The sequence below is a fragment of the Tenrec ecaudatus genome, chromosome 1 (genome assembly GCF_050624435.1).
Source record: "Tenrec ecaudatus isolate mTenEca1 chromosome 1, mTenEca1.hap1, whole genome shotgun sequence".
In the NCBI taxonomy this organism is placed as follows: Eukaryota; Metazoa; Chordata; class Mammalia; order Afrosoricida; family Tenrecidae; genus Tenrec; species Tenrec ecaudatus.
The window spans coordinates 36,388,726-36,406,147 of record NC_134530.1 but is presented as its reverse complement, the minus strand read 5'-3'; the positions used below and the strand labels follow the sequence as shown (position 1 = coordinate 36,406,147).

General features: G+C 42.3%; 1 protein-coding gene across 4 annotated transcripts in view; it reads right to left on the bottom strand.

The window, feature by feature from the left end:
• VPS13D (vacuolar protein sorting 13 homolog D) overlaps positions 1 to 17,422 on the bottom strand; it is a 270,781-nt gene that overhangs the window by 127,675 nt on the left and 125,684 nt on the right. For all 4 annotated transcript variants that reach the window (XM_075550922.1, XM_075550923.1, XM_075550924.1 and 1 more), the window contains exons 50-56: positions 16,165 to 16,295; positions 15,781 to 15,956; positions 12,308 to 12,431; positions 11,275 to 11,510; positions 8,108 to 8,216; positions 2,702 to 2,865; positions 1,544 to 1,652 (exon numbers count right to left, since the gene is read on the bottom strand). In XM_075550922.1, the coding sequence (XP_075407037.1) occupies positions 1,544 to 1,652; positions 2,702 to 2,865; positions 8,108 to 8,216; positions 11,275 to 11,510; positions 12,308 to 12,431; positions 15,781 to 15,956; positions 16,165 to 16,295 (1,049 nt within the window). The remainder of the gene's footprint in view (positions 1 to 1,543; positions 1,653 to 2,701; positions 2,866 to 8,107; positions 8,217 to 11,274; positions 11,511 to 12,307; positions 12,432 to 15,780; positions 15,957 to 16,164; positions 16,296 to 17,422) is intronic.

Sequence of the window (17,422 nt, the reverse complement as noted above, 5' to 3'; positions counted from 1 at the left end):
AAGGGAAGTGTAGACACAGCCTTACAAGGGCATTGTCAGAAAACATTTTAATGACTTAAATTACTTTATTCTCAATAATGAGATGGAAACAGGTTTATTTCTTTAACCCAAACACGTTCTGCTCTGCTGAATACTGCTAATAAAGGGTCATTCACAAGCAGAGAAATGATGAAATAGACTCAAGAAACAACAAACACCAGAGGAGGATTAATTTGGGTGAAAATATTCCAAGAAAAAACTAGGAATTACATGGGCTTTAGAAACAAACCAGAAGTAAAGTCAGGGCCAGACATGAAACGCCCCACCCCCAATTATAGCAAGCCTTCTCTTGCCTCTAGAAGTTTGAACAGTATTGCTAATTGAAAATCACAAATCTGTTCCAGATGTGTGCTTCATATAGTGAGCAGCTTGTCTTTGCTGAAAAAAGCTCAGGGCAACAGAGATAAAGAAAATAAATCTCACCAACTAGTAGTCAGAGGCTTCTTGGTTTCCCTTACCGCCCTGCAGCATAAACTCCCTCTGTGGAAGGAGGTCTGGCTTTGCCCAAGGACAAACACACTGAGAGTGCTCTTCCAAGGTCCTCATGTGCTGACCTTCTGGGTAAAAGAAACCCTGGGCTGGGGCAGAACAGCACATTCCGACCCGCGTGGTTCTGCTGTAAGCCCGAACTGCCTAGATACCTTCCCACCTACTCATCTTGGGATCTGTGGTCTCACTCCTAGATTAAAACCAGAAGGCGAGGAAATCCAAACGACTGGTATTGTCTAAACTCAGAATCGCTTATAAACTACCTAAGAGTTGACCAGGATACAGGCTGGTTGAGAAGAACACAGAGGAAATGGTCCAGCAATTTTCAGTCTGATATTTGCTACAACTATTTGGGCGTCACTGGGAACGTTGAGCAGTCACCAAGCTTGTAGCGCCTGTGCTAACGGGTCACTACCTCACGAGCATCTGTACAGCAGACTGTCTCTGATGGCCTGGGCTGCTACTGGAAGGTTGGAGGTGTGCATTCACCCCAAAAGAAGAGTCCCAGAAGAATGACTCTCTTTGCCAATGCAGTTATCATCTTCACTTGATATGTCTAAACTAACCCATTTACCTTAATGTCGGGCATTTTGTTTTCTTTCTTTAAAAAAAATAGAATAGGTCATTTAATCATCAAAGAAAAAATATGCAGACAAGCTATGAGGGAGAAAAAATAATCTCTCATCAGGGGCATCCATTCTTAACACATCCTTGTAGGGCCCATTCTAGAAGCCTTCCCATGAGAAAAGCACAAAGGTGTTCTTTTACCTTCTTTCCACTAAAATGGGATCATATTGGTAACATGCACAAATGTGCTTGACATAATGGATTATGGATTGCTATAAGAGCTATGAGAGTCCCCAATAAAATGATTCAAATACATACATGCATACAATGGGATCATATAATACACACTGCTCTGTTACTGATTTTTCCAGTCTAGTTGATAACTTTGCTTAAAATGAAGTCTCAACCAGCTCCTCACGCTGCAATTGGTATGTCATAGCCTACTGACCTGGACAACCAAGCCGTGTAAACCACAGGTCAGTTTGCCTTCTCGGAAACTCCATGTCTGAGTTGTGCTTCGCCTACGGTCAGGCTTTCTTAGCATCAGGGGTTCATACCTGGAAAAAAGGAAATGAATGGTCTCCTCTCCCTCATACATTTTTAGCCTGAAGAAAGGATCAGGATCATGGTTTTTGGTGGTCCTCCTTGAGACCCCCTCCACCCTCAAAGCTAAGGGGCAGAGCCTACGGAAGTTAGGGGTCTCTTAAAAGGGACAGAGGGCAGAGCAACCATGGGACAGTAGGGCTGTTGCTTAGTCGCCATCTAGTCAGCTCCGATCAATGGCGAACAAAGGACACAGAACACAAAGCGACCCAGTTCGGGCCATATTCTTGATTGTTGGTATTTTTGAATTCGTGTTGTGGCTACTGAGTCAATCTGCGTGAGACTGTCAAGATTCCTAATATAACGATCCAGGTTCTTACAGTCTCACACTGACATGTTCTCATGCAGCACAGGGACAGAGAGCTGCTAACTAGCTTTACCATCTTCCCAGTGATCTGTATTCTGCTCCATCTCCAAGTGTCGGAAATCATATTGGTTTTAACTTGTCAGTCCCCTAATGTCCTTTTAGAAGTAAATAGTTATTAAGTGAAAATAAGTACACTGATTTTTATAAGGCACAGGCAAATCAAATCACTTATTCAAAGTTAAAGAGCTAGTTTGTATCCAAGAAGTTAGTCAGCTAAACATAACTATTCTCTCAATAATTTAATGTGTGCTTTAGAAATATTTGACACAATTCTTAAGAATATAATGAGGAAGTTTTACTTTGGGAAGTAACAAAGAATATAAAGAGGAAGTTTTACTTTGGGAAGTAACAAAGTTTGGGAGTAAAAAGTGAAAGAGGCATTCACTTTTCACCACATTTTTTTCTTTGTTTGAATGCTTTAACATTTGTATACACATTTTCATGGGTTTTTTTTTTTGTTTTTATGGAGGCCCAATTGTCATATTTAGGAATGTGACAGGTCTCGTTCATTGAAGGCAACTGCAAATTAAAAATTTGTAGTTCTTACTTCATTTATAGTTCTCTATTTTTTGTTATAAATTTCCCCGAGGTCTGAATTTGAAAGTGATGAATTAGAATAGTTGCTCCAAACCTTACCTGTTGTCAGTCACTGCCGCAAGACCAGCGATATCTAAGATAGCCGAGCCTTCAGAGGAGCGGGTTACTGGGGGCCTATTGGGGTTGTGAGGCACTGAAGAGCCCTCGTGGGCCAGCATGCCTGTGCCCATCATCCTCCAGAGCTGAGAGCGCTTGCCTGGCTCCTGTTAACAGGTGCACACAAAGAATGAGAGTGCTGCCGTGCAGCGAGTTCCTCAGGCATAACCACATTACACACATGCTTAACCCAACCTCCATTTTGTCCATCCCTGGCTGCACTAACAGTGAAACATGCTAAAAAGCCAAAAATTATAAATGATGTAAAGTTAGATATTTTGTGTTGCCTAATCTTTTTATCTTAAAAAAAAAGTATAAAAAGATTGGCTAGGCAATAGTCAGCCAAGGTTCACCCTAATTTCCTACACTTGCAATTTCCTACCGTGAGCAATGCAATTCCAAATGGTGAGCCCACGGCATGCTTATCTTAAAGAATAATCCAATTGTGTAAAGTCTAATATGATTAATAAGTATATGATAGTCTACGTATTTGATCACTGGTCTTCCTCATCACTCACAAACAACTAGAAATTACCAGGTCAGTCTTCCTTTCCACCATGTTAATTCATAGTTTCCAATATACCAGTTGCTTTATGCAAAGGTTATACTTAGTTGATTGCTACCAATTCAAAATATATTTTCTCCTAGGAACATTTTATAGAGCACTTGGGCTTCTAGGTTAATCCATCAGCGTTTATGCAATTTATCATATTTTGAAGCAAAATCAGTAATAATAATGCTTGCTGAGAGTTTGCTTTTTGTTGGATACTATTCCATCGGATTTACGTTCGTTTATTCCTCAAAACTACCCAATGAGGTATCATATTATTATTCTCCTTACTTATAGAGGAAGAGGTTAAGGCTCCGTGAGATGAAGTAGCTATCCAAGTTCAGGTGGGGGGCCTGACTCCAGAGCCAGCATGCTTACTCACTCCATCATACTGTTCCTGTAACACAATTCCTATCGCTCCATTCCAACGACAGCCCCACCCTTCAGAATACACCCTCTGTGGGAGAGTACACTAGACCTACCAGGAACGATCCACCCTCACCAGGGCTGAGCTCCTGGAGAACAACAGATGCCTCTGGGTAAAACGACAAACTCATTAACATTCTAACTGGTGACGTCTAACACTACAGTCTACCAAGTGCACCCTAACAAAGTAGTGTGTATCAGAGAGGCAGGTGGCACAGTGGCTGTGGAGAACATGAACACTGGAGTCAAAATGGCCAGAAACTGAAACCCAGCTACCCCTTGACTGAGTAGCCTTGAGAAAGTTCATCTTTCAGAGGCTGTTCCCCGATCTGTCAAAGCCGACAACCTCAGATGGTCCCGTGAGAAGTGCAAAAAGCTGTAATGTCCTTAGCACAGGTATGGCACATAGTAAAATTTCCATAAATGTTAGCTATGTTATTACTATTACAACGCCTTACCCAGCATCTATGTAGCACATTATACTCCTTGATCCTTTTAAGGGAACAGAAGAGGCCAATAGGAACATGAAGCTCATGGAGGAATGTGAACTGCCAGGCACCATACCTTTAAGTGGCAACGTCAGAACTCAAACCTATGGTGCGCTCTCTGCTATGTGCGCGCCCCCATGCTTGCAAAAAGGGGCGGGACCGAGTGGCATTTTCCTCTCTGCGATCCCCCGTTTGCTTCTCTGTTCACAGAAAGAAAGGGCTTCTACTCAGAGGATCAAAATCACAAGGAAAAGCATCTCAATTACCCTACAGATGTTCCAAACTCGGAATTAAAGTGCAGGAGTGTCGGTGAGATGCAGTTTTCACATATGGATTCCTCTACTGCCTGCCCACATCCACACATGCGATCAGAGAAGCTGCCCACATCCACAAATGCGATCAGAGAAGCTGCCCACATCCACACATGCGATCAGAGAAGCTGCCCACATCTACACATGCGATCAGAGAAGCTGCCCACATCTACGCATGCGATCAGAGAAGCTACCAAAATGTCCACTTAAACCTCAGATGCACTATCCATTCTCCTTCCAGTTCTACTTCCTCCTTCACTGAGAATTTAGTCCTAAAACCATCAGACACAGGAAGGGAGACATCCATGGGGGCTCTCTGTGGGGAGAAGTGCTATGGTAGTCCACTGGAGACTCTTAAGTCCCCAGATAGACCAGAGTGGGGTGTTGTAGTCCAAGCTAGGTGACAATAGCATTCATGCACAGGTTACACAGAGGAGACTACTAGGGGGTGGGAGTGCCCAGGGGAACAAGGAGGGTGTTGTTGCACAGGTGGCGGCTGGAAAGAGGCCGGCATCTAAAGATCAAAGTTCAAGTGAGGGAACAAGGGCATCCACAGAGGCAGGGGCAGGAGGACCACTGGGAATGGGAGACTAACTACATTCAGGAGAGCTGATAAAATCATTAAATGCATTTCCAGTGTTGGGCAGAGAGCTAAAAATGAGGAAAGGGAGAAAACTAGAATGAACTTTGTGATGTTAGACTGGAATCAGAAGCCCTGGTGTAAAACTCGTGGCTTTAAATAGGCGTCCTAAAGGTTAAGTGCTTGGCTGTTAACTGAAATGTTGGCAGTTCAAACCCACCCAGTGGTTTTGCAGAAGAAAGACCTGGTCATCCAATCATAACAATTACAGCCTCAAAACCTCCATGGGGGAGTTCTACTCTGCCACATTGAAACCAACTCTATAACACTAACAACAAGAGATAAATAAATGTTTAGATGCATATGTATATACACCTAAACCTCACTTATCAACTATCTAATATTTTATATTTATAATCATATTTTAAGTATTATATAACTATTTGCACATCAACGCCTTATCTTGCAGTAATGAGCAAGAGTAACGCTGGCTCTGATGGCTAAAGTCCATTGTGTTGGACCATGACTCTCCAGGGTTAGGCAAGACTATGTTATGTACTTTGGACATGTTGTCAGTAGACTATGTTTGGTTAAGTAGAGAGTCAATGAAAACAGGAAGACCCCCAACAAGATGATGGGACATGGTGCTCGCAATAATGCATTCAAAGGCAGCAGTGACTGAGTGAGGATGGTGCAGGGCCAGGCAGCATTTCCTTCTGTTGGGCGGAGGGTGGCTATGAGTCAGAGCCAACTCCACAGCATTTAATAACACCCATCACGAGGAAACACTAAGTACACTCAAATTCAAAATCCGTTTACAAAACAGCTGGTCTGTGATATTCACAAGTGGAAATGTCAAAAAAGTCGAGAATGAGGCACAGTTCCAGGACTGAAGGAAGATCTAACAAGTGCCCTATGTTTCTATGATTCCACCTGGAACTTTTTGCTACACAGCAGCTCAATGGGACAGTTGGAAAACCTTTAATAGGGTCTGCGGATCAGGTGGTGGCAATGCATCAGTTGTTAACCCTGATGTTGCCGGTTGTGTGGTAATGTACAAGATGGTCCTTGTTTGTAGAAAACACATACCAAAGTATCTGGAGGTGATGAAGTAACATGTCAACAAATGACTTTCAAATATTTTAGACAAAAAAGCTCTTTGTACTTCTGCTGCCACTTTTCTGAAGGCTTGAGATTGTCTCAAAATACACAGCAAAACCTAACCAACCAATAAGACCCTAAGATACCAAACTTTCTACTCTTGGTTATCAAATGGAGAAGATTGATTCACTTCTTAATGGAAATGCATAAATTGTTGGTTAATGTACCTCATTTATCTTTACATAGACCAGTTTTCAAGCTCACTTAGGGAGAAAGTAACTATGGGGATGGTCTGTAAATGACTAAATGTTATTTAATAGCTTACACTGATTGCTACTTAATAAAATAGCAGGTTTTATCTGCTTAGCAGCCCCCTAGGCCTCAGAAATTACACATGTATGTATTATTAATATTTGACGGATCACAGTAAAACACAGCTGGTTATTCACATCCTTCTGGATAAATCACTTTGCTCCTGAGTAGTTTTCATTCATCCTAACAAACTTATCTACTTGAAGACAGCTTGGATATGATCCAACTTCATTTCCAAGAACACTTCCATTTCCTTTCACAATTCACTTGACTTCTGTCAGACCTGGCACTTCTTTTAGATTCAGGCTACTTTTCAAAATTCTCAGTAAAATTCTATAAAATTGTTTACTTTCAATTCCTATACCTCATGGCCTCTTATCGCCATATCAAAATCATTGCTTCTCTTATATAAACACCAAATAAAACAATTCACTGCTACCAAGTTGATTCAAACTCATAGCAGTATTTGGAGATAGAGTAAAACTGATCCCTAGGATGCCCAAGGCTGTATATCCTCACAGGAGACTGTCTTTCCTTTCCCAGGGGAGAAATTGTGTGTGTGTGTGTGTGTGTGTGTGTGTGTGTGTGTGTGTGTGTTGAACTGTGGACCTCTCAGTTAGCAACCCAATGCTTAATCAACAGTGCCACCAGAGCTCCTTAAAGGCATGGTCACATTTTAACCAAATTTGAATGATGTGATATAAAAATAGATGCATTAAAGTTTTATTTCACGTGCAATTTTTGAAATAATTTGAACCTCCCCACCAATCAAAAATGTGTGAAAGACTGTGTATCTACAAAGCCAAATGATTCCTAAAATTCCAACCTCACTACCCAGTATGATACAACTCTAGGTGATAAAAGTTACCATTGTCAGAATTACAGTCACGTAGGAGGTTAAAACACATCTTCTGCCAGGGCGATTTTAAAATTATAAGATGTAAGTTGGTAAAATCTTCAGGAAGTAAACCTCCCCCCCCGCCCTTGCTGACGAGCTGCGCTGCACTGCTCTGCCTCGTCCCCTGATTTCACTTATGCACCTCTCTATGTCCAGCCTTCCTTCGTTCATCATGATGTCTGACCTCTGTATTTCCCGTCCTCTGTCAGAGCTGTACTTCTGGCCACAGTGTACTGGTTTTGTCTCTGTATTCAGGTCCCGTACATAAACATGTCCCCAAACTGACTTGAAAAGAATGTCAAATTAGCACCCCTCCCCTTTTTATGCTGATTTCCAACCCTACCACCAGCAGGAAAAAGAGAAAAATGTGTCCATCTGATGTTTTCAAAAGTCAGCTTGGGGGAAAGTAAATCAGGGGAGGAGCACAACAGAGAGACAGAGTAATGCAAAATGCAAACAATTCAAGGATTCCTTCTTGAAAGTGGGCCGCAAGATGACGGTGGCCTCAACTTCCTGAGCAGGAAGGACATCAAACTCGAGCCTCAGGACTCCGAGTTCTGCACTCGGAACCAGCGTCCCAGTTTCTCGCAGTCTCCACATGCTTGTTGCACACCGAGGAGCAGGGACCCTGACAGCGCTACGAAACTGCTGGACTCGAAAGCCCAGTGGCTCAGTCCCCTCACCTTCTTCTTTAAAACGACTCTCTGAGTCTTCGGTGAGACATCCAAGACCAACTCTGAACAGGTAATGGCCTTGTTAGAAGTCACAGGCCTTCCTGATCCCTCCTGCAACCTGGAATTTAAAAATGAAGATCTGTACATATTCACACACATTTTTACATGTGCATAAATTCCCACTGTATTTTAAATATAAAGACACACACAAGACATAAGCCACGTATTTGCACACATATCCAACTACTAAGAAGTAAACCCCTAAAATCTCTATTAAAGAATACTTTTTTTTTTTCATTTAAGCATGGTGAAAAATTGCTCTCGAGTAGCAGGAAAATAAGAATTACATTTTCCCCTGTACAGTTCAGGGATTCATTTGTCAAAACACAGACTGTGATATTATCTCTCTTCAGGTAATTTTAGTGGCTTATCGTTCACATATGAACAGATATTATGTATCATTTAGAGGCAAAACAAAAACAAAACCAAGTCAGATATCCCAGGTAGAAGGACAACAGCATTGCCTCTGTGAGCAGGGCAAGAAAGCAGAAGCCCCTCTGGAATGAAAGAAAGCGAATGACTCATGAACACCTTCCTCCCATGCAATCCTGTTAGGTTTCATGCGGCTTTAAAATCTTAAACTTTCAGAACATTGCAACCTAGCTAGACTTTGAGGTGTTTGGATAAGGATTAGATGATTCTCCTGTTTCTCTTAATTCCAAGCATCATGAGAAAATCCAAAAATCTCACTGCCATTGAGTCAATGCTGATACATAGTGACAAGAGTAGAACTGCCCCTCTGGGTTTCCAAAACTGAAACTCTTTATGGGAATAGAAAGCCCAGATTTTCTCCCTTGGAGAAACTGGTGAATTCAAACTTCTGACCTGGTGGATAACAGCCCAACTCTTAACCACTACGCCACTAGGGCTCCTCACCACCAAGAAAAGGGACTGAGTTCAAGTCAGCGTTCAAGATTCCGGTGTGTTCAACCGAGTTAGTAAAGAGTCCACCACTAAGATTCTTTAGTTGGAGAGCTTAGCAAGTGCTGGAATCTACAGAACATACATAGAGGGAGAAAGGAAAAAAACCAGCAATCAGATTGACAAGCTGTTAGGCATAGTGGGTATGCATTGGGCTCCTAAACATAAGGTCAGTAGTTTCAAACCACCAGCAACTTCTCAGGAGAAAGACAAGGCTTTCTACTTCAGCAAAGAGCTAGTCTTGGAAACATGCAGGGGCAGTTCTCCCTGCCCTATAGGGTCACCATGAGTTAGAATCAGCTTAATTTTAAAGTGGCAGTAAGTGTAATATTTGAGTTAAAAGGCTGAGCAAGCCACGTCACTGAGTGCTATGCATTTTGAAAGTCTGGTACGGTTTCTGTGCGGTTTGTTAGGTGTGCGGCAGCTCATTGGCTTAACATCTCTTCTTAGAGGATGTCTCATTTGGGGGCCAACTGTGAAAATACAGAAATCTGTAATACAACTGTTTTGATACTGAAAATTGACATGTGTCTTCTTGAAATAAAGAATTAGTCCCTCCAAAAGAATAATGAACCAACAAAACATGATTGGCTCAAGAGGAGTAAGATAAACAGGTGAGCACCACCATTACCAAAGAAGACTGCAACCAACATGGAAATAGGTGATGAGGCTCCGCCAGGAGGTGCAGTCCACCCCATCCATCACAAGCAAGACTGTAGCTCTCGGTGGAGGGGAAGAATTAAAAACAGCATCCATAAGCAAAACTATTTATGCTATTTTGGGATCCAACTTTATATGTCTAGTTTAATGGATTTATATTTGTGGTGCTAAATACTCAGGTATTCACCCCGTCTCCTTTTTTTCCACCGTAAAACTTTCAAAATCTCCTAACTTTTGCACAGAAGCAATAAATTATTTACACATTGGGAGAATGACTACTTTTTGAAAACTCACTGGGCCTTTTTTGTTTTTTCCTTGGATTCATTTTTCTTGCAATAGTCTTGCAAGATCTGCTGTCTGATAATATTTGCTGCTTTTCAGTTTCTGTATTCCTTTTCTTAAATAAGTGAGACAGATTGGCAGCTGCATAAAAAATGTCAGGTGTTTGCCATCTACTCTCCAAGCTTTGAGTTCAAGGAAAACAAGGCATTGCTTCTTCAGCGTCAGTGGTGGATGAGCTCCATGTAAGCTGTTTGTCTGGTGCTGTCCTCGCACGGCTGACTTTCCTAGCTGGATGTCATGCGTTACGTACTGCTCCATATGTTAACTTTCTCCACAGTTCATATTGATTGGTGCCTGGTTATATTTGTAGATTACTGTATCATGGAAATTAGTGGACTATGGATTAAACATTGGGGAGGGGGAGTGATGCTTAATGATGCCTCCTTGTGGGCGTAACTTCTCATGAGCGAAGTTCCCTTCTCTGTGTTTCACCTTCCTGTGAGCCACACTCGGAGAGCTGGAGGAGCCACATGAAGGCCCGTGTCAATGCTGAGATGCTCCCACTGCCATTGGATCCACAAGACTTTGCACGCACCAACCTGTGATCTTCCTGCATTTTGCATCACTGTGTGTGGCTGCCTGAGTCTGAAGAGGGATTGATGGACTTATGGACTTCATGGGGTGGGGGGGATGTTCTTAATATACAATTACTCTTTGATACAACGCTCTTTCTTAAACATATGAGTGTCCCTGGATTTGTTTCGCTAGTCAACCTAGCCTAATACACTTGACTTTAGGAAAGTATTAAGGCAGACCACTGTTAGCCTGTACAGCATTCTCAATGGGGGAGGAGATTCAGGATTGCTCGATTGATGATGATGAATCAACTTCAAAAGTGGGAAACATCGAAACAAACTTGGAAATACTAAAAAGTTAAAAACTGCATTAAAATACTTTCAAGCAAGAATCATGTGAGCGATTTTAAGTGTAGCACCTTTTAGGCAGCGCTGCTGAAGGCCAGAATGTATTGTTTCAGGGAGTGGGTAGGAGCTTTAAAAAGATGAGGTCTTACCTCACCTCTTCAGATGCATTTGAATCTAGCCACAAAGCAAGGGTTTAGGAGCTAGGATTTGGTAAGGAACGAAGGAATCTTCTTTCGTAATTTGGTCTCCTGAGAAACTGCTTATAGTTTAGTACCAGTTAATAATGAGAACCTTCTGCTCTACAGGAATAGCAATTTAACCCAGAATTACCCAGAGAATGTGTGTGTGGCAGCGATGTAAATGAAGTTTTCATAATAAAGCTGCCGGTTATCCTGGAAGTCGTTCATGTTACAGTTGATCTCGGAGGAGCCGGCCCCTTTCACAGTCAGAGTAATGAACGGCGGTAGGCTGGGTTCATCCCAGGCATAATCCAGTGATGTCAGGGGCTTCACTTCCGTCCGGAGCCTGGGTTCAGCCACACCATGCTGAGTAAAGACAACTGGGACCTAGAGGAACGACAGAGAAGACAAAGAACACTTCCTAAGGAGTGAGGCCTGTTGGGAAGGGCTCCAGTGCTTCCTAGGTTTAAGGTCCAGATCTTTCCCAAATGAATCCTACACAGAGTATAACCAACCACCAGTAAGGTTCACCATCTCACCTCTCTGAATGCCATCCTGATCATCTTTCAAATTCTAAGAAGCCTATCAATTACAGGCTGCCGGATCAGACCTTCAAGGGTCTTTTACCAACACAAGTACCGAGGGAAAGCTCTTCTAACAGTCGTACCTCTGTGATAACGCACTCGGTAAAGAGAAATGAATTAAAGATTTGGAACTCAGCTACAAAACGCCACAAATTATGAGACATACTGCCCTTCAAAGGCATACTTTAAAACAGAATCGAATGATTTCCATTTGGGCTTTACTTGGAAAACTTACCAAAAGCATTCACTGTAACCTGGCAAGCAGTAGAGCTGCCCATTCCCATAACCACTGGACAGTGATGCTGATCCCTCTGCGTGTATCCAGTGGCTACAGAGGGCACCCTGCCAATCCAACAGTCTAGTCAAAATAAGTCTCGGGGCCTGAAAAAGGATGTCGAACTGGGCAGGGCTGCTCGGCAATCAACCGCCCAAACAGAAACCATCTCCCAAAGGGAAGAATTCTTAGGGCCCCCAGCTATAGGCAATGCCCCATAGCTTCACGGAAACGTACATTCAAATGTATTTCATCATTTACCCCGCCCTCCACGCCCCCCTCACGGCCTCTGAGGCAACCAACAAGCTCCCAGCTTCCCTTCATACCTTGGAAAAGTTGTCGATTCGGAAAGGAGGAGGTAGCTGATCTGTGTCACTAAAGGAGATCCTGTAGGTAGCTCCTCGGAGAGTAATTTCCACTCTGAGGAAGAAGCATTTCCCCAGGGTATCTCTGCAGAACAGAGGAACGAAAGAGGCTTCATAAGTTGGAGGGGGGAAAGGTGCAGCTTACCTTCTCTGACTTTTCCCAGCTGCAAGACTGGGCCTTAATCAACACTACTGATATGTCATTTGAACGTGCTAGGAAGAAACTGGTCTTGTAAACGCACAGAAGAGAGGGGATGTGGGGAGAGCTCATTCAAGTAGCCTTTGAAATAACTGAACACTAAGACCTACATAGAGATTTTGGAATTAATTGAGTGGGTCTGTTTTTATAGTTGTGCCACTTTAGCAAATGAGTAAATACTAGTTGGACCACATGAAATTGCTGATACGTGATTATTTTTGACCCAGAAAAAGAGCAATTTCATACAGTTCAAACTGGTATATTCAGGGTTCTCACTGTAGGATGCAGGAAAGCAAGGCAGAATCTTGTGGAATGGGGGTACCAAGATGCACCCAGACGTTACTCTACATCAGTGGAGAAAAAGTGGAAACTCTTCTTTATGAAGAATATCCGAGACCAAATGAAGACATTTTACAATCACCACCTGTAACCACTCGTTTAACAAGCGATCCTAGCAAGGATCATCAAAACACTGGGTGAAAGGGTTTCAGGAAACAGGGTATTTCACACAGTTGCTTATTTACAAAGAAGAAAACGGTAACTACAATACAGACAGTTGGTAGACACTGTGTTAACCAAGTGTTGATCCAACTGAGCAGCACCAATGATGAGACCAACTGACATTGATGCCTCCTCAGGAAGGGGCATCAGGGGACACACACACAGGGGTACTCTTACCAAACGGCTGGATCCAAATCTACCATACACAGAAAAATTTCAGAAAAATCCAGCAAACAGGTTGTGCTACCAGAGAGCTGGCTTGAACTCTCAAAAATGGAGAGAGAGAGAGACAGACAGACAGACAGACACACTATTCTGATGAGCATTACGGCCATTAAATATAATGCATGACCCTTGGTCGATCCTAGATCAGAGGAGGTAGGTGGCTGTGATAGTTAGGTTTTTTTTGCCGACAGGACTTTAGCTTGTCAATCACGTCACAGCCTGATGACCTTCCCTGGAGGAGCGATAGCTCTCTGGAGGCTGGCCTCTCTCCTCTCTCGGCCTTGACCTTCCTGCTTTCTCAGAGCTGCTGGGGCCCTGCTATGCTTCCACTGACATTAGACCCACATGACTTTGCACCCAATGGGCTGTGAGTCCTGCATTCTGCACCACTGCTGTGACTGCATGCGTCTGAGGAGGGGCTTATGGACCTGTAACAACCCTGTGGGCCTGAGTTGGACTAGGCTGGGATGATTTCTTGATATATTATTACTTCTTGATGTACAGCTCTCTCTTACACATATTTGAGTGTCACTGGATTTGTTTGTCTAGTCAACCCAACCTAAATCAGATGCTATATAGGACACTTTAAAAGAATTTATTAGAAAATATTGTCAGTATTAAATTTCTTCAGTGTGCTATGATGATATATTTGTGTAGGAAAATGTTCTTGTTATGTAATAAATGCTCCAGTTTTTATGGCTTAAGTATCATGATAACTAACTTATTTTCAAGTGGTTCAGGAAAATATACTCACATATATATGCAAAGAGAAAGATAAAAACAGTGAAAGAAAAAAAGAGGCGAAAGGTAAAAGAATGTAGCAAAATGTTAACAATTGATAAATCTAGGTAAAATAAAACATGTAAGGGTATAAGTAGGACATCTTTTTATTTATATAAATACACATTATGCCATGCTTTTAACGAGTGTCAGTTTAAAATGTGTCAGAAATGATTACGGGAAGTAAAATTAAAAAGATGTCCTACTCCTGTCCCAGTACTTTAGGGCTCACACCTTAAACTACCTTCATATGTAGCACTTTTTGTTTTAAGTAATCATGAGCAACTGTTTGTTTACGTCCACACACTTCTTCTTCCTCTTCCCACACACACCATGGGTTTGTCTGTCCCCACCCTGGCAGCATATGAAACAAGGGTGCTTGTAGCTGCTGAACGCAACACCCACCTGCTCTGTGCTTCAAAAGAAATCTGTGTGGGAGCAAAGCACACCAACCGATGGCAATTCTAGCTGGAATAGGAGTGAGGGTGCTGGTGTCCTGCTCATTCCACCCCCCGGCCTCCAATGTCACCTTCTGAGAAGCCACTATGCCCAGAGTACACGATTAACTCTGAGGGATGAGGGTCATAAAGCAAAGTTAAGAGGGGTAGGCCGCTGACCAAAAACAACCCTCACAAACCACCAAAAGCAAATAATTAGATCAGTTAATACATTCAAAGGTCAAAAACCGTATTTTTGGATTATCAAGTGTCAACGTATCCATATTTTTGTTCCTTTACAATCGCATTCTCAATAGAGAATCAGTCTCAAAGTATAAACATATTACATTTATTTCCAGATGTGTTCAGAGAGCATTGATTTCAGATTATTTTCTTCACCATCTCGAGATGGAAAAAGAAAAGATCAGTCAGCCTGGGCTGGGTGTGGCTAATTTTGGTTGATTTTTCTTAACAAGAATTTGAAGACTATTGGGTTGGGCAGAGTAAGACAATGTATTGGACCCACAGGAGTCTGTAGAAATATGAAAGAGCAGGTGAACACATCAGGAAACAGAGTGATCATCTATATGCACACCGATTGTTTAGAGTTGCGGGTAATCATTACACCAGTTCAAGGCTACTGACAGCCACAGCCCTCAGCTTGTAACCTCTTGGACCAACAACCTGCACCTTGGTCTAAACTGCCAACATTCCCTTTGACACATTCCATCAAAATGCTCACTCAGGGGAATTTCTCAGTGTTATGGCTTTTGTCTGAGTCAGAAATGCAAGTATCATTTCATGGGAGCAGCATGGTTAAAATTTCCATTTAGTTAGCTAGTTGTCATTGAGTCAACTCTGATTCATGGAGACCCGTGGACGCTGAACAAGCCGCTGGCCAGTCCTGTGTCATCCTCACAGTTGCCTGGATGTTCAAGTGTCCATTATTTCAGCGACTGTGCCTGTCCATCTCATGGAGGGTCGCCTTCAGCCCTGCTTGCCCTCTACCTCACCAAAAGTACCTCCGCCTCTAGTCATTAATCACTCCTGATGAAATGTCCACAGGAAGTCAGCAATGTTTTGTTGTGATCTGTAAAGTTTCTTGGAGTAGATTATTACCAGGTCTTCCTTATTAACATGTCTTAGTCTGGAAACGCCGATATACCTCAAACAAGGCTACTTTTCATCTAAATACAAGGGGCTTCAAAAATTTCATGGAAAAATGGAATGAAAAGATGATGGGATTTTCCCACAAAATTTCTGAAGCCCCTTTGTGTAGTCTCTGAACGTACCTCATGTTGATATGGAAGGAATTATTCTTGTTGACTTCAAAGCCACCAGACCAAATACAATTGGGAACATCCATCAGTCTAACACACAATAACTGGTCATAGTCATTTCTCGGCCAGTGGAACACCACACTGGAACCCGGAAGGGTAGAGATGTAACCTTCGGGATTGGCTGTTCCCTAAAACACAGAGATCACTGGCTTTAGTTGACAAGTCAAGATCACAAGCATTTACCAAGTACCTACTCTGAGCCTTGCTCTGTACAAGAAGCTACCTGGAGTAGCTAGCAAAGGCACCGAGCTGTCTCGATGGGGAGATAAACTATGACACGAAAGCCCAGTGTGCTAATAAATAAGGACAAGTCATTCTCCAAAAGCAACTGCTTACCTGGCCCCTGGCAAATTCCCTCTGTGCAAATGCAAGCTTGTGAGATGATTTATTATCTAACAGGTAACGGGGAGCAAAGATGACCATACACGTATCAATATATCGACCTCGGCCCTTCTTGACATCGATACCTGGGAATAATAAGAACCACGTGCACGAATTAGAAGAAAGAAAATTCAGGGACTGACAGAAATAAATAGGCTTCACAATTATTTCATTCCTCTGAGAGAACAATGCCATCACCCAGAGAGGATATCAAGCCTCTCAAGGGCAGGGAGAAACCAGTAATTCCACTCAAAAACGTTACTCCTTAGTCCCATCTACTGCTAAAAGTCTCAGTGGTATTATTAGTATCTCCCCAATCCTTAGCTTCTTCACAGAGTGTACACCATTGTGACAGCAGTTAAAATACATGTGTTCAGTTGCAGACATTTCTGGGTCCATCTGTGACCCTGACTACTTAGAAAGTTTTACATGATTCATTTCTGTTTCCGCCTGGGACATAAAATAACCCCTTAGAAGCCTTGCCCCTTTGCAAGGACAGAGTGGAATACAGATTATAGAGTTGAATGCCCCGGAACTTAGCTTTCTCCTAGCATTTTCTTTTAATCTACTTCTCAAGAATGAAATGCAAACAAAATGCTAAACATTCTAGAATCCATTTATTCATTCACAGAAGAAATGTTTTCAGAAGCTACCCTGTACTTGGTGGGGGACAGGGGTTGAGCAAGATGCATAGCAGGGAAAGAAAGTCATCATCACCAGGCCCCAAAGAAAAAGAATGTGAAATATCACAAATTTATCTTTAAAACTCTAGTTTAATTAATTTTCACATATATAAAACTCAATGAAATGAACTATTCATTCATTCAGATAACAAATACAGTGACTATGTATACAAGGCACTGGGTTGAGCTCTGGTCACACAATGATTTAAAAAGTGTAGACACTAAGAAAAAAATTATAACAATATTTATTGGATTCTTAATATCTGATAAGGCCTTCTATCAAAGGTTTTAGATTTAATTTTCATGACAACCTAATGGAAGAGCTAGGTATTTTAATGATTTCCACTTTACAGATGAGGAAGCCAAGGCAGGGAAAACTAAGCAACTTGCCCGAGGACACGCAGCTAGCAGCTATCACGGGGGGATTCAAACCTAAGCAGCCGCACTTGAGGCAGCACCCTCATTTGACTGACTTACATGGGTTAAGGTCCCTAACTCAGCAAGCATCCAGGGAGAAATTAGAATGGAAG